Consider the following 22991-nt stretch of genomic DNA (forward strand, 5'->3'; position numbering starts at 1 on the left):
TATCTATCCCTGTGCTGCACCTGTCCTGGGAGTGTTTGATGGGGACAGTGTAGAGGGAGCTTTACTCTGTATCTAAGCCCGTGCTGTACCTGTCCTGGGAGTGTTTGATTGCGACAGTGTAGAGGGAGCTTTACTCTGTATCTAACCCCGTGCTGTACCTGTCCTGGGAGTGTTTGATGTGGACAGTGTAGAGGGAGTTTGAGTCTGTATCTAACTGTACCTGGCCTGGGAGTGTTTGATGTGGACAGTGCAGTTGGAGCTTTACTCTGTATCTAACCCTGTGCTGTACCTGTCCTGGGAGTGTTTGATGGGGACAGTGTAGAGGGAGCTTTACTCTGTATCTAACCCCGTGCTGTACCTGTCCTGGAAATGTTTGATGGGGACAGTGCAGAGGGAGTTTTACACTGTATCTAACCCCGTGCTGTACCTGGCCTGGGATTGTTTGATGGGGACAGTGTAGAGGTAGCTTTACTCTGTATCTAACCCCGTGCTATAGCTGTCCTGGGAGCGTTTGATGTGGACAGTGCAGAGGGAGCTTTACTCTGTATCTAATCCTGTGCTTTACCTGCCTGGGAGTGTTTGATGTGGAAAGTGTAGAGGGAGCTTTACTCTGTATCTAATCCTGTGCTTTACCTGCCTGGGAATGTTTGATTGGGACAATGTAAAGGGAGCGTTACTCTCTATATAACCCTGTGCTGTGCCTGTCCTGGGAGTGTTTGATGGGGACAGTGTAGAGGGAGCTTTACTCTGTATCTAACCCCGTGCTGTACCTGACTGGGTGTGTTTGATGTGGACAGTGTAGAGGGAGCTTTACTCTGTTTCTAACCCTGTGCTGTACCTGTCCTGGGAGAGTTTGATGTGGACAGTGCAGGGGGAAATTTTCTCTGTATCTAACCCCAGGCTGTACCTGTCCTGGGAGTGTTTCATGTGGACAGTGTAGAGGGAGCTTTATTCTGTATCTAACCCCGTGCTGTACCTGTCCTGGGAGTGTTTGATGTGGACAGTGTAGAGGGAGCTTTACTCTGTATCTAACCACGCGCTGTACCTGTATTGGGAGTGTTTGATGTGGACAGTGTAGAGGGAGCTTTACTCTGTACTAACGCTGTACTGTACCTGTCCTGGGAGTGTTTGATGTGGAAAGTGTAGAGGGAGCTTTACTCTGTATCTAACCCTGTGCTTTACCTGCCTGGGAATGTTTGATTGGGACAATGTAGAGGGAGCGTTACTCTCTATATAACCCTGTGCTGTGGAAGTCCTGGGAGTGTTTGATGGGGACAGTGCAGAGGGAGCTTTACTCTGTATCTAACCCTGTGCTGTACCTGTCCTGGGAGTGTTTGATGTGGATAGTGTAGAGGGAGCTTTACTCTGTATCTAACCCCGTGCTGTACCTGTCCTGGGAGTGTTTGATGTGGACAGTGCACGGGGAGGTTTACTCTGTATCTAAGCCCGTGCTGTACCAGCCCTGGGAGTGTTTGATGGGGACAGTGAAGAGGGAGCTTTACTCTGTATCTAACCCTGTGCTGTACCTGTCCTGGGAGTGTTTGATTCTGGACAGTGTAGAGGGAGCTTTACTCTGTATCTAACCCCGTGCTGTACCTGTCGTGGGAGTGTTTGATGCAGACAGTGTAGAGGGAGCTTTACTCTGTATCTAACTGTACCTGGCCTGGGAGTGTTTGATGTGGACAGTGCAGATGGAGCTTTACTCTGTATCTAACCCTGTGTTGTACCTGTCCGGGGAGTGTTTGATGGGGACAGTGTAGAGGGAGCTTTACTCTGTATCTAACCCCGTGCTGTACCTGTCCTGGAAGTGTTTGATGGGGACAGTGAAGAGGGAGCTTTACTCTGATTCTAACCCCGTGCTGTATCTGTCCTGCGCGTGTTTGATGTGGACAGTGCAGAGGGAGTTTGAGTCTGTATCTAACTGTACCTGGCCTGGGAGTGTTCGATGTGGACAGTGCAGATGGAGCTTTACTCTGTATCTAACCCTGTGCTGTACCTGTCCTGGGAGCGTTTGATGGGGACAGTGTAGAGGGAGCTTTACTCTGTATCTAACCCCGTGCTGTACCTGTCCTGGAAATGTTTGATGGGGACAGTGCAGAGGGAGTTTTACACTGTATCTAACCCCGTGCTGCACCTGGCCTGGGATTGTTTGATGGGGACAGTGTAGAGGTAGCTTTACTCTGTATCTAACCCCGTGCTATAGCTGTCCTGGGAGCGTTTGATGTGGACAGTGCAGAGGGAGCTTTACTCTGTATCTAATCCTGTGCTTTACCTGCCTGGGAGTGTTTGATGTGGACAGTGTAGAGGGAGCTTTACTCTGTATCTAATCCTGTGCTTTACCTGCCTGGGAATGTTTGATTGGGACAATGTAAAGGGAGCGTTACTCTCTATATAACCCTGTGCTGTGCCTGTCCTGGGAGTGTTTGATGGGGACAGTGTAGAGGGAGCTTTACTCTGTATCTAACCCCGTGCTGTACCTGACTGGGTGTGTTCGATGTGGACAGTGTAGAGGGAGCTTTACTCTGTATCTAACCCCGTGCTATAGCTGTCCTGGGAGCGTTTGATGTGGACAGTGCAGAGGGAGCTTTACTCTGTATCTAACCCTGTGCTGTACCTGTCCTGGTAGTGTTTGATTGGGACAGTGTAGAGGGAGCTTCAGTCTGTATCTAACCCCGTGTTGTACCTGTCCTGGGAGAGTTGGATGTGGACAGTGCAGAGGGAGCTTGACTCTGTATCTCACCCTGCGCTGTACATGTCCTGGGAGTGTTTGATGTGGACAGTGTAGAGGGAGCTTTACTCTGTATCTAACACCAGGCTGTACCTGTCCTGGGAGTGTTTGATGTGGACAGTGTAGAGGGAGCTTTACTCTGTTTCTAACCCTGTGCTCTACCTGCCCAGGGAGTCTTTGATGGGGACAGTGTAGAGGGAGCTTTACTCTGTATCTAACCCCGTGCTATAGCTGTCCTGGGAACGTTTGATGTGGACAGTGCAGAGGGAGCTTTACTCTGTATCTAACCCTGTGCTGTACCTGTCCTGGGAGTGCTTGATGGGGACAGTGAACAGGGAGCTTTACTCTGTATCTGAGCCCGTGCTGTACCTGTCCTGGGAGTGTTTGATTGGGACAGTGTAGAGGGAGCTTCAGTCTGTATCTAACCCCGTGTTGTACCTGTCCTGGGAGAGTTGGATGTGGACAGTGCAGAGGGAGCTTTACTCCGTATCTCACCCATGCTGTACCTGTCCTGGGAGTGTTTGATGTGGCCAGTGTAGAGGAAAGCTTTACTCTGCATCTAACCCTGTGCTTTACCTGGCCTGGGAAAGTTTGATTGGGACAATGTAGAAGGAGCTTTACTCTCTATATAACCCTGTGCTGTGCCTGTCCTGGGAGTGTTTGATGTGGACAGTGTAGAGGGAATTTACTCTCTATATAACCCTGTGCTGTACCTGTCCTGGGAGTGTTTGATGTGGACAGTGTAGAGGGAGCTTTACTGTGTATCTAACCCCGTGCTATAGCTGTCCTGGGAGCGTTTGATGTGGACATTGCAGAGGGAGCTTTACTCTGTATCTAACCCCGTGCTGTACCTGTCCTGGGAGTGTTTGATGTGGACAGTGCAGAGGGAGCTTTACTTTGTATCTCACCCATGCTGTACCTGTCCTGGGAGTGTTTGATGTGGACAGTGTAGAGGGAGCTTTACTCTGTATCTAACCCTGTGCTTTACCTGGCCTGGGAATGTTTGACGTGGACAGTGTAGAGGGAGCTTTACTCTGTATCTAACCCCGTGCTGTACCTGTCCTGGGAGCGTATGATGTGGACAGTGCAGAGGGAGCTTTACTCTGTATCTAACCCCGTGCTGTACCTGTCCTGGGAGCGTTTGATGTGGACAGTGCAGAGGGAGCTTTACTCTGTATCTAACCCCGTGCTTTACCTGTCCTGGGAGTGTTTAATGTGGGCAGTGCAGAGGGAGCTTTACTCTGTATCTAACCCCGTGCTGTACCTGTCCTGGGAGTGTTTGATGTGGACAGTGCACGGGGAGGTTTACTCTGTATCTAAGCCCGTGCTGTACCAGCCCTGGGAGTGTTTGATGGGGACAGTGAAGAGGGAGCTTTACTCTGTATCTAACCCTGTGCTGTACCTGTCCTGGGAGTGTTTGATTCTGGACAGTGTAGAGGGAGCTGTACTCTGTATCTAACCCCGTGCTGTACCTGTCGTGGGAGTGTTTGATGCAGACAGTGTAGAGGGAGCTTTACTCTGTATCTAACTGTACCTGGCCTGGGAGTGTTTGATGTGGACAGTGCAGATGGAGCTTTACTCTGTATCTAACCCTGTGTTGTACCTGTCCGGGGAGTGTTTGATGGGGACAGTGTAGAGGGAGCTTTACTCTGTATCTAACCCCGTGCTGTACCTGTCCTGGAAGTGTTTGATGGGGACAGTGTAGAGGGAGCTTTACTCTGTATCTAACCCGGTGCTGTATCTGTCCTGCGCGTGTTTGATGTGGACAGTGTAGAGGGAGCTTTACTCTGTATCTAACTGTACCTGGCCTGGGAGTGTTTGATGTGGACAGTGCAGATGGAGCTTTACTCTGTATCTAACCCTGTGCTGTACCTGTCCTGGGAGTGTTTGATGGGGACAGTGTAGAGGGAGCTTTACTCTGTATCTAACCCCGTGCTGTACCTGTCCTGGAAATGTTTGATGGGGACAGTGCAGAGGGAGTTTTACACTGTATCTAACCCAGTGCTGTACCTGGCCTGGGATTGTTTGATGGGGACAGTGTAGAGGTAGCTTTACTCTGTATCTAACCCCGTGCTATAGCTGTCCTGGGAGCGTTTGATGTGGACAGTGCAGAGGGAGCTTTACTCTGTATCTAACCCTGTGCTGTACCTGTCCTGGGAGTGTTTGATGGGGACAGTGTAGAGGGAGCTTTACTCTGTATCTAAGCCCGTGCTGTACCTGTCCTGGGAGTGTTTGAGTGGGACAGTGTAGAGGGAGCTTTACTCTGTATCTAACCCCGTGCTGTACCTGTCCTGGGAGTGTTTGATGTGGACAGTGCAGAGGGAGCTTTACTCTGTATCTAACCCTGTGTTGTACCTGTCCTGGGAGTGTTTGATGTGGACAGTGCAGCGGGAGCTTTACTCTGTATCTCACCCATTCTGTACCTGTCCTGGGAGTGTTTGATGTGGACAGTGTAGAGGGAGCTTTACTCTGTATCTAACCCCGTGCTGTACCTGTCCTGGGAGTGTTTGATGTGGACAGTGTAGAGGGAGCTTTACTCTGCATCTAACCCTGTGCTTTACCTGGCCTGGGAAAGTTTGATTGGGACAATGTAGAAGGAGCTTTACTCTCTATATAACCCTGTGCTGTGCCTGTCCTGGGAGTGTTTGATGTGGACAGTGTAGAGGGAATTTACTCTCTATATAACCCTGTGCTGTGCCTGTCCTGGGAGTGTTTGATGTGGACAGTGTAGAGGGAGCTTTACTCTGTATCTAACCCCGCGCTGTATCTGTCCTGGGAGTGATTGATGTGGACAGTGCAGATGGAGCTTTACTCTGTATCTAACCCTGTGCTGTACCTGTCCTGGGAGTGTTTGATGGGGACAGTGTAGAGGGAGATTTACTCTGTATCTAACCCCGTGCTGTACCTGTCCTGGAAATGTTTGATGGGGACAGTGCAGAGGGAGTTTTACACTGTATCTAACCCTGTGGTGTACCTGGCCTGGGATTGTTTGATGGGGACAGTGTAGAGGTAGCTTTACTCTGTATCTAACCACGCGCTGTACCTGTATTGGGAGTGTTTGATGTGGACAGTGTAGAGGGAGCTTTACTCTGTACTAACCCTGTACTGTACCTGTCCCGGGAGTGTTTGATGTGGAAAGTGTAGAGGGAGCTTTACTCTGTATCTAACCCTGTGCTTTACCTGCCTGGGAATGTTTGATTGGGACAATGTAGAGGGAGCGTTACTCTCTATATAACCCTGTGCTGTGGAAGTCCTGGGAGTGTTTGATGGGGACAGTGCAGAGGGAGCTTTACTCTGTATCTAACCCTGTGCTGTACCTGTCCTGGGAGTGTTTGATGTGGACAGTGCAGAGGGAGCTATACTATGTATCTAACCCCGTGCTGTACCTGTCCTGGGAGTGTTTGATGTGGACAATGTAGAGGGAGCTTTACTCTGTATCTAACACCAGGCTGTACCTGTCCTGGGAGTGTTTGATGTGGACAGTGTAGAGGGAGCTTCACTCTGTTTCTAACCCTGTGCTCTACCTGCCCAGGGAGTGTTTGATGGGGACAGTGTAGAGAAGGCTTTACTCTGTATCTAACCCCGTGCTATAGCTGTCCTGGGAGCGTTTGATGTGGACAGTGCAGAGGGAGCTTTACTCTGTATCTAACCCTGTGCTGTACCTGTCCTGGGAGTGCTTGATGGGGACAGTGAACAGGGAGCTTTACTCTGTATCTAAGCCCGTGCTGTACCTGTCCTGGGAGTGTTTGATTGGGACAGTGTAGAGGGAGCTTCAGTCTGTATCTAACCCCATGTTGTACCTGTCCTGGGAGAGTTGGATGTGGACAGTGCAGAGGGAGCTTGACTCTGTATCTAACCCTGCGCTGTACCTGTCCTGGGAGTGTTTGATGTGGACAGTGCAGAGGGAGTTTTACTCTGTATCAAACCCTGTACTTTAACTGGCCTGGGAATGTTTGATTGGGACAATGTAGAGGGAGATTTACTCTCTATATAACCCTGTGCTGTGCCTGTCCTGGGAGTGTATGATGTGGACAGTGTAGAGGGAGCTTTACTCTCTATATAACCCTGTGCTGTGCCTGTCCTGGGAGTGTTTGATGTGGACAGTGTAGAGGGAGCTTTACTCTGTATCTAACCCCGTGCTGCATCTGTCCTGGGCGTGTTTGATGTGGACAGTGTAGAGGGAGTTTTAGTCTGTATCTAACTGTACCTGGCCTGGGAGTGTTTGATGTGGACAGTGCAGATGGAGCTTTACTCTGTATCTAACCCTGTGCTGTACCTGCCCTGGGAGAAATTGATGGGGACAGTGTAGAGGGAGCTTTACTCTGTATCTAAACCCGTGCCGTACCTGTCCTGGAAGTGTTTGATGGGGACAGTGCAGAGGGAGTTTTACACTGTATATAACCCCGTGCTGTACCTGGCCTGGGATTGGATGATGGGGACAGTGGAGAGGTAGCTTTACTCTGTATCTAACCCCGTGCTATAGCTGTCCTGGGAGCGTTTGATGTGGACAGTGCAGAGGGAGCTTTACTCTGTATCTAACCCTGTGCTGCACCTGTCCTGGGAGTGTTTGATGGGGACAGTGTAGAGGGAGCTTTACTCTGTATCTAAGCCCGTGCTGTACCTGTCCTGGGAGTGTTTGATTGGGACAGTGTAGAGGGAGATTTACTCTGTATCTAACCCCGTGCTGTACCTGTCCTGGGAGGTTTGATGTGGACAGTGCAGAGGGAGCTTTACTCTGTATTTAACCCTGTGTTGTACCTGTCCTGGGAGTGTTTGATGTGGACAGTGCAGATGGAGCTTTACTCTGTATCTAACCCTGTGCTGTACCTGTCCTGGGAGTGTTTGATGGGGACAGTGTAGAGGCAGCTTTACTCTGTATCTAACCCCGTGCTGTACCTGTCCTAGAAATGTTTGATGGGGACAGTGCAGAGGGAGTTTTACACTGTATCTAACCCCGTGCTGTACCTGGCCTGGGATTGTTTGATGGGGACAGTGTAGAGGTAGCTTTACTCTGTATCTAACCCCGTGCTATAGCTGTCCTGGGAGCGTTTGATGTGGACAGTGCAGAGGGAGCTTTACTCTGTATCTAATCCTGTGCTTTACCTGCCTGGGAGTGTTTGATGTGGACAGTGTAGAGGGAGCTTTACTCTGTATCTAATCCTGTGCTTTACCTGCCTGGGAATGTTTGATTGGGACAATGTAAAGGGAGCGTTACTCTCTATATAACCCTGTGCTGTGCCTGTCCTGGGAGTGTTTGATGGGGACAGTGTAGAGGGAGCTTTACTCTGTATCTAACCCCGTGCTGTACCTGACTGGGTGTGTTCGATGTGGACAGTGTAGAGGGAGCTTTACTCTGTTTCTAACCCTGTGCTGTACCTGTCCTGGGAGAGTTTGATGTGGACAGTGCAGGGGGAAATTTTCTCTGTATCTAACCCCAGGCTGTACCTGTCCTGGGAGTGTTTCATGTGGACAGTGTAGAGGGAGCTTTATTCTGTATCTAACCCCGTGCTGTACCTGTCCTGGGAGTGTTTGATGTGGACAGTGTAGAGGGAGCTTTACTCTGTATCTAACCAAGCGCTGTACCTGTATTGGGAGTGTTTGATGTGGACAGTGTAGAGGGAGCTTTACTCTGTACTAACCCTGTACTGTACCTGTCCTGGGAGTGTTTGATGTGGAAAGTGTAGAGGGAGCTTTACTCTGTATCTAACCCTGTGCTTTAACTGCCTGGGAATGTTTGATTGGGACAATGTAGAGGGAGCGTTACTCTCTATATAACCCTGTGCTGTGGAAGTCCTGGGAGTGTTTGATGGGGACAGTGCAGAGGGAGCTTTACTCTGTATCTAACCCCGTGCTGTACCTGTCCTGGGAGTGTTTGATGTGGACAGTGCAGAGGGAGCTATACTATGTATCTAACCCCGTGCTGTACCTGTCCTGGGAGTGTTTGATGTGGACAGTGTAGAGGGAGCTTTACTCTGTATCTAACACCAGGCTGTACCTGTCCTGGGAGTGTTTGATGTGGACAGTGCAGAGGGAGCTTTACTCTGTATCTAACCCCGTGCTGTACCTGACTGGGATTGTTTGATGTGGACAGTGTAGAGGGAGCTTTACTCTGTTTCTAACCCTGTGCTCTACCTGCCCAGGGAGTGTTTGATGGGGACAGTGTAGAGGGAGCTTTACTCTGTATCTAACCCCGTGCTATAGCTGTCCTGGGAGCGTTTGATGTGGACAGTGCAGAGGGAGCTTTACTCTGTATCTAACCCTGTGCTGTACCTGTCCTGGGGGTGCTTGATGGGGACAGTGAACAGGGAGCTTTACTCTGTATCTAAGCCCGTGCTGTACCTGTCCTGGGAGTGTTTGATTGGGACAGTGTAGAGGGAGCTTCAGTCTGTATCTAACCCCGTGTTGTACCTGTCCTGGGAGAGTTGGATGTGGACAGTGCAGAGGGAGCTTGACTCTGTATCTAACCCTGCGCTGTACATGTCCTGAGAGTGTTTGATGTGGACAGTGCAGAGGGAGTTTTACTCTGTATCAAACCCTGTACTTTAACTGGCCTGGGAATGTTTGATTGGGACAATGTAGAGGGAGATTTACTCTCTATATAACCCTGTGCTGTGCCTGTCCTGGGAGTGTATGATGTGGACAGTGTAGAGGGAGCTTTACTCTCTATATAACCCTGTGCTGTGCCTGTCCTGGGAGTGTTTGATGTGGACAGTGTAGAGGGAGCTTTACTCTGTATCTAACCCCGTGCTGCATCTGTCCTGGGCGTGTTTGATGTGGACAGTGTAGAGGGAGTTTTAGTCTGTATCTAACTGTACCTGGCCTGGGAGTTGTTGAGGTGGACAGTGCAGATGGAGCTTTACTCTGTATCTAACCCTGTGCTGTACCTGCCCTGGGAGAAATTGATGGGGACAGTGTAGAGGGAGCTTTACTCTGTATCTAACCCCGTGCCGTACCTGGCCTGGGATTGTATGATGGGGACAGTGGAGAGGTAGCTTTACTCTGTATCTAACCCTGTGCTGCACCTGTCCTGGGAGTGTTTGATGGGGACAGTGTAGAGGGAGCTTTACTCTGTATCTAAGCCCGTGCTGTACCTGTCCTGGGAGTGTTTGATTGGGACAGTGTAGAGGGAGCTTTACTCTGTATCTAACCCCGTGCTGTACCTGTCCTGGGCGTGTTTGATGTGGACAGTGTAGAGGGAGTTTTAGTCTGTATCTAACTGTACCTGGCCTGGGAGTTGTTGAGGTGGACAGTGCAGATGGAGCTTTACTCTGTATCTAACCCTGTGCTGTACCTGCCCTGGGAGAAATTGATGGGGACAGTGTAGAGGGAGCTTTACTCTGTATCTAACCCCGTGCCGTACCTGGCCTGGGATTGTATGATGGGGACAGTGGAGAGGTAGCTTTACTCTGTATCTAACCCTGTGCTGCACCTGTCCTGGGAGTGTTTGATGGGGACAGTGTAGAGGGAGCTTTACTCTGTATCTAAGCCCGTGCTGTACCTGTCCTGGGAGTGTTTGATGTGGACAGTGCAGAGGGTGCTTTACTCTGTATCTCACCCATGCTGTACCTGTCCTGGGAGTGTTTGATGTGGACAGGGTAGAGGGAGCTTTACTCTGCATCTAACCCTGTGCTTTACCTGGCCTGGGAAAGTTTGATTGGGACAATGTAGAAGGAGCTTTACTCTCTATATAACCCTGTGCTGTGCCTGTCCTGGGAGTGTTTGATGTGGACAGTGTAGAGGGAATTTACTCTCTATATAACCCTGTGCTGTGCCTGTCCTGGGAGTGTTTGATGTGGACAGTGTAGAAGGAGCTTTACTCTGTATCTAACCCCGTGCTGTACCTGTCCTGGGAGTGTTTGATGGGGACAGTGTAGAGGGAGCTTTACTCTGTATCTAAGCCCGTGCTGTACCTGTCCTGGGAGTGTTTGATTGGGACAGTGTAGAGGGAGCTTTACTCTGTATCTAACCCCGTGCTGTACCTGTCCTGGGAGTGTTTGATGTGGACAGTGTAGAGGGAGTTTTACTCTGTATCTAACCCCGTGCTGTACCTGTCCTAGTAGTGTTTGATGTGGACAGGGCAGAGGGAGCTTTACTCTGTATCTAACTCCGTGCTGTACCTGTCCTGGGAGCGTTTGATGTGGATAGTGTAGAGGGATCTTTACTCTGTATCTAACCCTGTGCTGCACCTGTCCTGGGAGTGTTTGATGTGGACAGTGCAGAGGGAGCTTTACTCTGTATCTCACCCATGCTGTACCTGTCCTGGGAGTGTTTGATGTGGACAGGGTAGAGGGAGCTTTACTCTGCATCTAACCCTGTGCTTTACCTGGCCTGGGAAAGTTTGATTGGGACAATGTAGAAGGAGCTTTACTCTCTATATAACCCTGTGCTGTGCCTGTCCTGGGAGTGTTTGATGTGGACAGTGTAGAGGGAATTTACTCTCTATATAACCCTGTGCTGTGCCTGTCCTGGGAGTGTTTGATGTGGACAGTGTAGAAGGAGCTTTACTCTGTATCTAACCCCGTGCTGTACCTGTCCTGGGAGTGTTTGATGTGGACAGTGTAGAGGGAGCTTTACTGTGTATCTAACCCCGTGCTATAGCTGTCCTGGGAGCGTTTGATGTGGACATTGCAGAGGGATCTTTACTCTGTATCTAACCCCGTGCTGTACCTGTCCTGGGAGTGTTTGATGTGGACAGTGCAGAGGGAGCTTTACTCTGTATCTAACCCCGTGCTGTACCTGTCCTGGGAGCGTATGATGTGGACAGTGCAGAGGGAGCTTTACTCTGTATCTAACCCCGTGCTGTACCTGTCCTGGGAGCGTTTGATGTGGACAGTGCAGAGGGAGCTTTACTCTGTATCTAACCCCGTGCTTTACCTGTCCTGGGAGTGTTTAATGTGGGCAGTGTAGAGGGAGCTTTACTCTGTATCTAACCCCGTGCTGTACCTGTCCTGGGAGTGTTTGATGTGGACAGTGCACGGGGAGGTTTACTCTGTATCTAAGCCCGTGCTGTACCAGCCCTGGGAGTGTTTGATGGGGACAGTGAAGAGGGAGCTTTACTCTGTATCTAACCCTGTGCTGTACCTGTCCTGGGAGTGTTTGATTCTGGACAGTGTAGAGGGAGCTTTACTCTGTATCTAACCCCGTGCTGTACCTGTCGTGGGAGTGTTTGATGCAGACAGTGTAGAGGGAGCTTTACTCTGTATCTAACTGTACCTGGCCTGGGAGTGTTTGATGTGGACAGTGCAGATGGAGCTTTACTCTGTATATAACCCTGTGTTGTACCTGTCCGGGGAGTGTTTGATGGGGACAGTGTAGAGGGAGCTTTATTCTGTATCTAACCCCGTGCTGTACCTGTCCTGGAAGTGTTTGATGGGGACAGTGTAGAGGGAGCTTTACTCTGTATCTAACCCCGTGCTGTATCTGTCCTGCGCGTGTTTGATGTGGACAGTGTAGAGGGAGTTTTAGTCTGTATCTAACTGTACCTGGCCTGGGAGTGTTTGATGTGGACAGTGCAGATGGAGCTTTACTCTGTATCTAACCCTGTGCTGTACCTGTCCTGGGAGTGTTTGGTGGGGACAGTGTAGAGGGAGCTTTACTCTGTATCTAACCCCGTGCTGTACCTGTCCTGGAAATGTTTGATGGGGACAGTGCAGAGGGAGTTTTACACTGTATCTAACCCCGTGCTGTACCTGGCCTGGGATTGTTTGATGGGGACAGTGTAGAGGTAGCTTTACTCTGTATCTAACCCCGTGCTATAGCTGTCCTGGGAGCGTTTGATGTGGACAGTGCAGAGGGAGCTTTACTCTGTATCTAACCCTGTGCTGTACCTGTCCTGGGAGTGTTTGATGGGGACAGTGTAGAGGGAGCTTTACTCTGTATCTAAGCCCGTGCTGTACCTGTCCTGGGAGTGTTTGATTGGGACAGTGTAGAGGGAGCTTTACTCTGTATCTAACCCCGTGCTGTACCTGTCCTGGGAGGTTTGATGTGGACAGTGCAGAGGGAGCTTTACTCTGTATCTAACCCTGTGTTGTACCTGTCCTGGGAGTGTTTGATGTGGACAGTGCAGCGGGAGCTTTACTCTGTATCTCACCCATTCTGTACCTGTCCTGGGAGTGTTTGATGTGGACAGTGTAGAGGGAGCTTTACTCTGTATCTAACCCCGTGCTGTACCTGTCCTGGGAGTGATTGATGTGGACAGTGTAGAGGGAGTTTTACTCTGTATCTAACCCCGTGCTGTACCTGTCCTAGTAGTGTTTGATGTGGACAGGGCAGAGGGAGCTTTACTCTGTATCTAACTCCGTGCTGTACCTGTCCTGGGAGCGTTTGATGTGGATAGTGTAGAGGGATCTTTACTCTGTATCTAACCCTGTGCTGTACCTGTCCTGGGAGTGTTTGATGTGGACAGTGCAGAGGGAGCTTTACTCTGTATCTCACCCATGCTGTACCTGTCCTGGGAGTGTTTGATGTGGACAGTGTAGAGGGAGCTTTACTCTGCATCTAACCCTGTGCTTTACCTGGCCTGGGAAAGTTTGATTGGGACAATGTAGAAGGACCTTTACTCTCTATATAACCCTGTGCTGTGCCTGTCCTGGGAGTGTTTGATGGGGACAGTGTAGAGGGAGCTTTACTCTGTATCTAACCCCGTGCTGTACCTGTCCTGGAAGTGTTTGATGGGGACAGTGTAGAGGGAGCTTTACTCTGTATCTAACCCCGTGCTGTATCTGTCCTGCGCGTGTTTGATGTGGACAGTGTAGAGGGAGTTTTAGTCTGTATCTAACTGTACCTGGCCTGGGAGTGTTTGATGTGGACAGTGCAGATGGAGCTTTACTCTGTATCTAACCCCGTGCTGTACCTGTCCTGGAAATGTATGATGGGGACAGTGCAGAGGGAGTTTTACACTGTATCTAACCCCGTGCTGTACCTGGCCTGGGATTGTTTGATGGGGACAGTGTAGAGGTAGCTTTACTCTGTATCTAACCCCGTGCTATAGCTGTGCTGGGAGCGTTTGATGTGGACAGTGCAGAGGGAGCTTTACTCTGTATCTAACCCTGTGCTGCACCTGTCCTGGGAGTGTTTGATGGGGACAGTGTAGAGGGAGCTTTACTCTGTATCTAAGCCCATGCTGTACCTGTCCTGGGAGTGTTTGATTGGGACAGTGTAGAGGGAGCTTTACTCTGTATCTAACCCCGTGCTGTACCTGTCCTGGGAGTGTTTGATGTGGACAGTGCAGAGGGAGCTTTACTCTGTATCTAACCCTGTGTTGTACCTGTCCTGGGAGTGTTTGATGTGGACAGTGCAGAGGGAGCTTTACTCTGTATCTCACCCATTCTGTACCTGTCCTGGGAGTGTTTGATGTGGACAGTGTAGAGGGAGCTTTACTCTGTATCTAACCCCGTGCTGTACCTGTCCTGGGAGTGATTGATGTGGACAGCGTAGAGGGAGTTTTACTCTGTATCTAACCCCGTGCTGTACCTGTCCTAGTAGTGTTTGATGTGGACAGGGCAGAGGGAGCTTTACTCTGTATCTAACTCCGTGCTGTACCAGTCCTGGGAGCGTTTGATGTGGATAGTGTAGAGGGATCTTTACTCTATATCTAACCCTGTGCTGTACCTGTCCTGGGAGTGTTTGATGTGGACAGTGCAGAGGGAGCTTTACTCTGTATCTCACCCATGCTGTACCTGTCCTGGGAGTGTTTGATGTGGACAGTGTAGAGGGAGCTTTACTCTGCATCTAACCCTGTGCTTTACCTGGCCTGGGAAAGTTTGATTGGGACAATGTAGAAGGAGCTTTACTATCTATATAACCCTGTGCTGTGCCTGTCCTGGGAGTGTTTGATGTGGACAGTGTAGAGGGAATTTACTCTCTATATAACCCTGTGCTGTGCCTGTCCTGGGAGTGTTTGATGTGGACAGTGTAGAAGGAGCTTTACTCTGTATCTAACCCCGTGCTGTACCTGTCCTGGGAGTGTTTGATGTGGACAGTGTAGAGGGAGCTTTACTGTGTATCTAACCCCGTGCTATAGCTGTCCTGGGAGCGTTTGATGTGGACATTGCAGAGGGAGCTTTACTCTGTATCTAACCCCGTGCTGTACCTGTCCTGGGAGTGTTTGATGTGGACAGTGCAGAGGGAGCTTTACTCTGTATCTCACCCATGCTGTACCTGTCCTGGGAGTGTTTGATGTGGACAGTGTAGAAGGAGCTTTACTCTGTATCTAACCCTGTGCTTTACCTGGCCTGGGAACGTTTGACGTGGACAGTGTAGAGGGAGCTTTACTCTGTATCTAACCCCGTGCTGTACCTGTCCTGGGAGCGTATGATGTGGACAGTGCAGAGGGAGCTTTACTCTGTATCTAACCCCGTGCTGTACCTGTCCTGGGAGCGTTTGATGTGGACAGTGCAGAGGGAGCTTTACTCTGTATCTAACCCCGTGCTTTACCTGTCCTGGGAGTGTTTAATGTGGGCAGTGCAGAGGGAGCTTTACTCTGTATCTAAACCCGTGCTGTACCTGTCCTGGGAGTGTTTGATGTGGACAGTGCACGGGGAGGTTTACTCTGTATCTAAGCCCGTGCTGTACCAGCCCTGGGAGTGTTTGATGGGGACAGTGAAGAGGGAGCTTTACTCTGTATCTAACCCTGTGCTGTACCTGTCCTGGGAGTGTTTGATTCTGGACAGTGTAGAGGGAGCTTTACTCTGTATCTAACCCCGTGCTGTACCTGTCGTGGGAGTGTTTGATGCAGACAGTGTAGAGGGAGCTTTACTCTGTATCTAACTGTACCTGGCCTGGGAGTGTTTGATGTGGACAGTGCAGATGGAGCTTTACTCTGTATCTAACCCTGTGTTGTACCTGTCCGGGGAGTGTTTGATGGGGACAGTGTAGAGGGAGCTTTACTCTGTATCTAACCCCGTGCTGTACCTGTCCTGGAAGTGTTTGATGGGGACAGTGTAGAGGGAGCTTTACTCTGTATCTAACCCCGTGCTGTATCTGTCCTGCACGTGTTTGATGTGGACAGTGTAGAGGGAGTTTTAGTCTGTATCTAACTGTACCTGGCCTGGGAGTGTTTGATGTGGACAGTGCAGATGGAGCTTTACTCTGTATCTAACTCTGTGCTGTACCTGTCCTGGGAGTGTTTGATGGGGACAGTGTAGAGGGAGCTTTACTCTGTATCTAACCCCGTGCTGTACCTGTCCTGGAAATGTTTGATGGGGACAGTGCAGAGGGAGTTTTACACTGTATCTAACCCCGTGCTGTACCTGGCCTGGGATTGTTTGATGGGGACAGTGTAGAGGTAGCTTTACTCTGTATCTAAGCCCGTGCTGTACCTGTCCTGGGAGTGTTTGATTGGGACAGTGTAGAGGGAGCTTTACTCTGTATCTAACCCCGTGCTGTACCTGTCCTGGGAGTGTTTGATGTGGACAATGTAGAGGGAGCTTTACTCTGTATCTCACCCATTCTGTACCTGTCCTGGGAGTGTTTGATGTGGACAGTGTAGAGGGAGCTTTACTCTGTATCTAACCCCGTGCTGTACCTGTCCTGGGAGTGATTGATGTGGACAGTGTAGAGGGAGTTTTACTCTGTATCTAACCCCGTGCTGTACCTGTCCTAGTAGTGTTTGATGTGGACAGGGCAGAGGGAGCTTTACTCTGTATCTAACTCCGTGCTGTACCTGTCCTGGGAGCGTTTGATGTGGATAGTGTAGAGGGAGCTTTACTCTGTATCTAACCTCGTGCTGTACCTGTCCTGGGAGTGTTTAATGTGGACAGTGCAGAGGGAGCTTTACTCGTCATCTAACCCCGTGCTGTACCTGTCCTGGGTGTGTTTGATGTGGACAGTGCACAGGGAGGTTTACTCTGTATCTAACCCCGTGCTGTACCTGCCCTGGGAGTGTTTGATGGGGACAGTGTAGAGGGAGCTTTACTCTGTATCTAACCCCGTGCTATACCTGTCCTGGGAGTGTTTGATGGGGACCGTGTAAAGTGAGATTTACTCTGTATCTAACCCCCAGCTGTCTCAGTCCTTGGAGTGTTTGATGAGGACAGTGTAGAGGGAGCTTTACTCTGTATCTAACCCCGTGCTGTACCTGTCCTGGGAGTGCTTGATGTCGACAGTGAAGATGGAGCTTTACTCTGTATCTAACCCTGTGTTGTACCTGTCCTGGGAGTGTTTGATGGGGACAGTGTAGAGGGAGCTTTACTCTGTATCTAACCCCGTGCTGAACCTGTCCTGGAAGTGTTTGATGGGGACAGTGTAGAGGGAGTTTTACTCTGTATCTAACCCCGTGCTGTACCTGCCCTGGGAGTCTTTGATGGGGACAGTGTAGAGGGAGCTTTACTCTGTATCTAACCCCGTGCTATAGCTGTCCTGGGAGCGTTTGATGTGGACAGTGCAGATGGAGCTTTACTCTGTATCTAACCCCGTGCTGTACCTGTCCTGGGAGCGTTTGATGGGGACAGTGGAGAGGGAGCTTTACTCTGTATCTAACCCCGTGCTGTACCTGTCCTGGAAGTGTTTGATGGGGACAGTGCAGAGGGAGTTTTACTCTGTATCTAACCCCGTGATGTACCTGCCCTGGGATTGTTTGATGGGGACAGTGTAGAGGAAGCTTTACTCTGTAACTAACCCCGTGCTATAGCTGTCCTGGGAGCGTTTGATGTGGACAGTGGAGAGGGAGCTTTACTCTGTATCTAACCCTGTGCTGTACCTGTCCTGGGAGTGTTTGATGGGGACAGGGTAGAGGGAGCTTTACACTGTACCTAAGCCCGTGCTGTACCTGTCCTGGGAGTGTTTGATGTGGACAGTGCAGAGGGAGTTTTACTCTGTATCTAACCCCGTGTTGTACCTGTCCTGGGAGTGTTTGATATGGACAGTGCAGAGTGAGCTTTACTCTGTATCTAACCCCGTGCTGTACCTGTCCTGGGAGTGTTTGATGTGGACAGTGCAGAGGGAGTTTTACTCTGTATCTAACCCCGTGTTGTACCTGTCCTGGGAGTGTTTGATGTGGACAGTGCAGAGGGAGTTTTACTCTGTATCTAACCCTGTGCTTTACCTGGCCTGGGAATGTTTGATTGAGACAATGTAGAGGGAGCTTTACTCTCTATATAACCCTGTGCTGTGCCTGTCCTGGGAGCGTTTGATGTGGACAGTGTAGAGGGAGCTTTACTCTGTATCTAACCCCGTGCTGTACCTGATCTGGGAGCGTTTGATGTGGACAGTGCAGAGGGAGCTTTACTCTGCATCTAACCCCGTGCTGTACCTGTCCTGGGAGTGTTTAATGTGGACAGTGCAGAGGGAGCTTTACTCTGTATCTAACCCCGTGCTGTACCTGTCCTGCGAGTGTTTGATGTTGTCAGTGCACAGGGAGGTTTACTCTGTATCAAACCCCGTGCTGTACCTGCCCTCGGAGTGTTTGATGGGGACAGTGTAGAGGGAGCTTTACTCTGTATCTAACCCTGTGCTGTACCTGTCCTGGGAGTGTTTGATGTGGACAGTGCAGAGGGAGCTTTACTCTGTTTCTAAGCCCGTGCTGTACCTGTCCTGGCAGTGTTTGATGGGGACAGTGTAGAGGGAGCTTTACTCTGTATCTAACCCCGTGCTATACCTGTCCTGGGAGTGTTTGATGGGGACAGTGTAAAGTGAGATTTACTCTGTATCTAACCCCCAGCTGTCTCTGTCCTGGGAGTGTTTGATGAGGACAGTGTAGAGGGAGTTTTACTCTGTATCTAACCCCGTGCTATAGCTGTCCTGGGAGCGTTTGATGTGGACAGTGCAGATGGAGCTTTACTCTGTATCTAACCCCGTGCTGTACCTGTCCTGGGAGTGTTTGATGAGGACAGTGTAGAGGGAGCTTTACTCTGTATCTAACCCCGTGCTGTACCTGTCCTGGAAGTGTTTGATGGGGACAGTGTAGAGGGAGCTTTACTCTGTATCTAACCCTGTGCTGTATCTGTCCTGGGAGTGTTTGATGGGGACAGTGCAGAGGGAGCCTCACTCTGTATCTAACCCTGTGCTGTACCTGTCCCGGGAGTGTTTGATGGGGACAGTGCAGAGGGAGCTTTACTCTGTATCTAACCCTGTGCTGTAAAGCCCATCCCAATGTCAATTGCGGAAAGAGCAATATATCACTTACTTGGTTTTACATTTCTGACACATCTCACAGGACTGGTTAGCCAAACAGAATCTTCCTGCTTCACACTGACACACTGTGTTTTTCTGTCTGGTGCAGTCAGACACCACCTCCTCATCTGTGAAGACACACAAAAATCACTGGAAATTGACCCATTGGCTGGGAGCTGAACAAAAGTACATGAGAATGGGATGAAATGCAGAGCTGCTTCTGAGGGCTAGTACTGGCAGAATGAGCGGAATGGCCTTTCATGCTTCAAACTGTATAAACTTCAACCAGACATCCCTGCAACAATCAGTGATGGGGCCAGGGAGCCTCTATGTTGTCCTATGGGGAGAGATTGAGTAGACTGGCTCCATATTCCCCATAGTTTATAAGAATGCGAGACGATCTAATTGAAACATAAAATTCTGAAGGGGTTTGACAGGGTAGCTAGGTGCTGAGGAAACAATTCCCTTGGTGAAGAGTCTACATCATGGGCGCACAGTCTCAGAATGAGGCATCGGTCCCTTTAGGGCTGAGATGAGGAGGAATTTCTTCACTCAGAGGGTAGTGAATCACTGGCGTTCTCTACCCCAGAGGGTGTGGAGGCTCAGTCTTCAAGTATATTCGAGACAGGGATCAATAGGTTTTTGGGAATGAAGGGATACGGGGAGAGTGCAGGAAGATGGAGTTGATTTAGAGCCTCTGCCATGATCTTGCTGAATGATGGAGCAGGATTGAGGGGCCGAATGGCCTAACCCAGCTCCTATTTCTTATATTTTCACAGCTGGCCCAGTGTCTGTCAAGATATTAGACACTGTCATCATTATCAAACTCACATGAAGAAAACCTAGGCTGGAGGTAACAGAATGAATTCAGCTGACAATCGGTCTACTTGCCTTTGGCAACCAGTAAAATGCAACCCATACCCCCCTTGCGCCAAAACCGGAGGAACATGGAGAGAATGCAAGAGGTTCCTCAGGATGGTGCTCCCATCCGATGGGACAGATTGCCCATCTCTTACTCATTGATGCAGCAAAGTTAAACTGAAAACCAAAGGCTCCTGCAGCCACACCGAATGTGTCAAGGCAGTGAAAAGGCTGCTTCGCTTCTGACTACAGACAACACTTCACCTCCTGTGGGTCCAACAGTGTAGGGCAGTTAACGTGAAGAGCTTGCATTTATACAGATGCAGCAGGACGTCACAAAGCGCTTTACAACCAACGAAGGACTTTTGAAATATGTAGGGAAGGCGGCAGCTAATCTGCACACAGCAAGATCCCACAAACGACAAAAGTACAATCTGTTTTAGTGATATTGGTTGAAAAGTAAATTTTTATCAGGATATCAGAGGAAACTCCCCTGGTCTTCTTTCTAGTCGCTCTGACAGCGCAGCACTCCTTCAGTACAGACCCACCGACAGTGCAGCACTCCCTCAGTACTGTCCTTCTGACAGTGCAGCATTCCCTCAGTGCTGCCCCTCCGACAGTGCAGCACTCCCTCAGTGCTGACCCTCCGACAGTGCAGCACTCCCTCAGTGCTGACCCTCTGACCGTGCAGCACTCCCTCAGTGCTGACCCTCTGACCGTGCAACACTCCCTCAGTGCTGACCCTCTGACTGTGCAGCACTCCCTCAGTGCTGACCCTCTGACCGTGCAGCACTCCCTCAGTGCTGACCCTCTGACCGTGCAGCACTCCCTCAGTGCTGACCCTCCGACAGTGCAGCACTCCCTCAGTGCAGACCCTCCGACAGTGCAGCACTCCCTCAGTGCTGACCCGCCACCAGTGCAGCAGTCCCTCAGTGCTGTCCCTCCGACACTGCAGCACTCCCTCAGTGCTGACCCTCTGACCGTGCAGCACTCCCTCAGTGCTGACCCTCTGACCGTGCAGCACTCCCTCAGTGCTGACCCTCCAACAGTGCAGCACTCCCTCAGTGCTGACCCTCCGACAGTGCAGCACCCCCTCAGTGCTGACCCTCCGACAGTGCAGCACTCCCTCAGTGCTGACCCGCCACCAGTGCAGCAGTCCCTCAGTGCTGTCCCTCCGACACTGCAGCACTCCCTCAGTACCGACACTGCAGCACTCTCTCAGTACCGACCCCCTGACACTGCAACACTCCCTCAGTACTGACCCCCTGACACTGCAGCACTCTCTCAGTACCGACCCCCCGACACTGCAGCACTCTCTCAGTACCGACCCCCTGACACTGCAACACTCCCTCAGTACTGACCCCCCGACACTGCAGCACTCTCTCAGTACCGACCCCCCGACACTGCAGCACTCTCTCAGTACCGACCCCCTGACACTGCAGCACTCCCTCAGTACCGACACTGCAACACTCTCTCAGTACCGACCCCCCGACACTGCAACACTCCCTCAGTACTGACCCCCCGACACTGCAGCACTCTCTCAGTACCGACCCCCCGACACTGCAACACTCCCTCAGTACCGACACTGCAGCACTCTCTCAGTACCGACCCCCCGACACTGCAGCACTCCCTCAGTACCGACACTGCAACACTCCCTCAGTACTGACCCCCTGACACTGCAGCACTCCCTCAGTACCGACACTGCAGCACTCCCTCAGTACCGACACTGCAACACTCCCTCAGTACTGACCCCCGACACTGCAGCACTCCCTCAGTACCGACACTGCAGCACTCCCTCAGTACCGACCCCCCGACACTGCAGCACTCCCTCAGTACCGACACTGCAACACTCCCTCAGTACCGACACTGCAACACTCCCTCAGTACTGACCCCCTGACACTGCAGCACTCCCTCAGTACCGACACTGCAACACTCCCTCAGTACTGACCCCCGACACTGCAGCACTCCCTCAGTACCGACACTGCAACACTCCCTCAGTACTGACCCCCCGACACTGCAGCACTCCCTCAGTACCGACCCCCCGACACTGCAGCACTCCCTCAGTACCGACACTGCAGCACTCTCTCAGTATCGACCCCCCGACACTGCAGCACTCCCTCAGTACTGACCCTCTGACATGCAGTACGAATACTGAGGGTACCAAAGTGTCAGCCTAGACTTTTGTGCTCAAATCTCTGGTGTGGGACTTGAACCCAGGGATAAGAGCCTCTGAACCATGGCTGACGATATGAGTTGCTACCGGCCCAGCACAGATGGTAGTTTCTGAAAACAAGAGGAGATGAGTGGAAAAACAAAGAATCCTCCATTTGAAGAGCGAAGATCAATACAAAAATAGCTTTAACTAAGGTTTCTTACCTTTTCTACAAGAGTGGCAGTGCAGGCACTCGTCCAGTCCATTGGGCCATTCGGTATAGTCCTCTCCTTCCATACAATTTTCACACTTTCCAATGGTGTAAGATTTCTTACAGTGTTCAGCCACATGGGTTCCTGTAATCACAGGGCAGGCCAATAACTAACAAACCAGGTCAATAACTGTTCACTCAGACAGTCAAACTAAGCCATGTATTTAAAAACACTCCACTCGTCACAACACTGTTCCTTCACTGCAGACCCCGTGAAGCGTGGCAGCAAACCTGCCTGTGCCCAGACTGAGCATTATAAACCGGGCTGCTCCCAGCCTCGGCTCCGTTCTGCAGTGTCAGTTCATTGGAGGTGGATGGAAATAAGGGTAAAAACCGACAGGCCTCCGGCTCCAGCGTGCACTGGTTATAAGGTGAAGACAGTTTCGGGACTTTGTGACGCCCCCACAGTCGCAGTGCCAGTTAATCTGCAACGTCTCTCTCGCTTCATGCAGACGGCCAACATGCAGCAGTCGCCATCGGCAGCCAGTGTGTGTGGGACTGAGCCCCAGCAGAACTATTCCACCAGGAGAGGCGGACAGGCTCTCAATGGCTTCCCCACTCCCCACCTCCCTCCTACCCTCCCCAATCCTTGACTGAAGTGAGGTCAATTTGCCATTTCCTCACTTCTCTCCCCGTGGGTGCAGTGAGTAGGGGGGGGGGGTGGGGTGTGCCATAACCTGGTCTCCTTTCTGTGCTTCTCTCCAGGGCCAGTCCTGGTGGGCAACACAGAATCGGGGCATTACCCCACAAACAAAGGCAATGGGACTGCATCTGGGGGGACAGCAAGGAGGGAGACCAGCGTTCAACTAGCTAAGCTTGTGTCGCTGCTCACATCACCATCAACGGGATGGAACACTGAGGGTGACGTG

The 22991-nt window shown here is 50.8% G+C and overlaps 1 protein-coding gene across 1 annotated transcript in view; it reads right to left on the reverse strand.

The window, feature by feature from the left end:
• Positions 1-22991, reverse strand: part of LOC144675703 (tumor necrosis factor receptor superfamily member 10B-like) — a 92023-nt gene that overhangs the window by 52431 nt on the left and 16601 nt on the right. Inside the window, exons 3-4 of the mRNA XM_078536336.1 lie at positions 22076-22207; positions 18852-18966 (exon numbers count right to left, since the gene is read on the reverse strand). Coding sequence (XP_078392462.1) covers positions 18852-18966; positions 22076-22207 — 247 coding nt within the window. The remainder of the gene's footprint in view (positions 1-18851; positions 18967-22075; positions 22208-22991) is intronic.

The sequence above is a fragment of the Cetorhinus maximus genome, unplaced genomic scaffold, assembly GCF_964194155.1.
Source record: "Cetorhinus maximus unplaced genomic scaffold, sCetMax3.hap1.1 HAP1_SCAFFOLD_1113, whole genome shotgun sequence".
Classification (NCBI taxonomy): domain Eukaryota; kingdom Metazoa; phylum Chordata; class Chondrichthyes; order Lamniformes; family Cetorhinidae; genus Cetorhinus; species Cetorhinus maximus.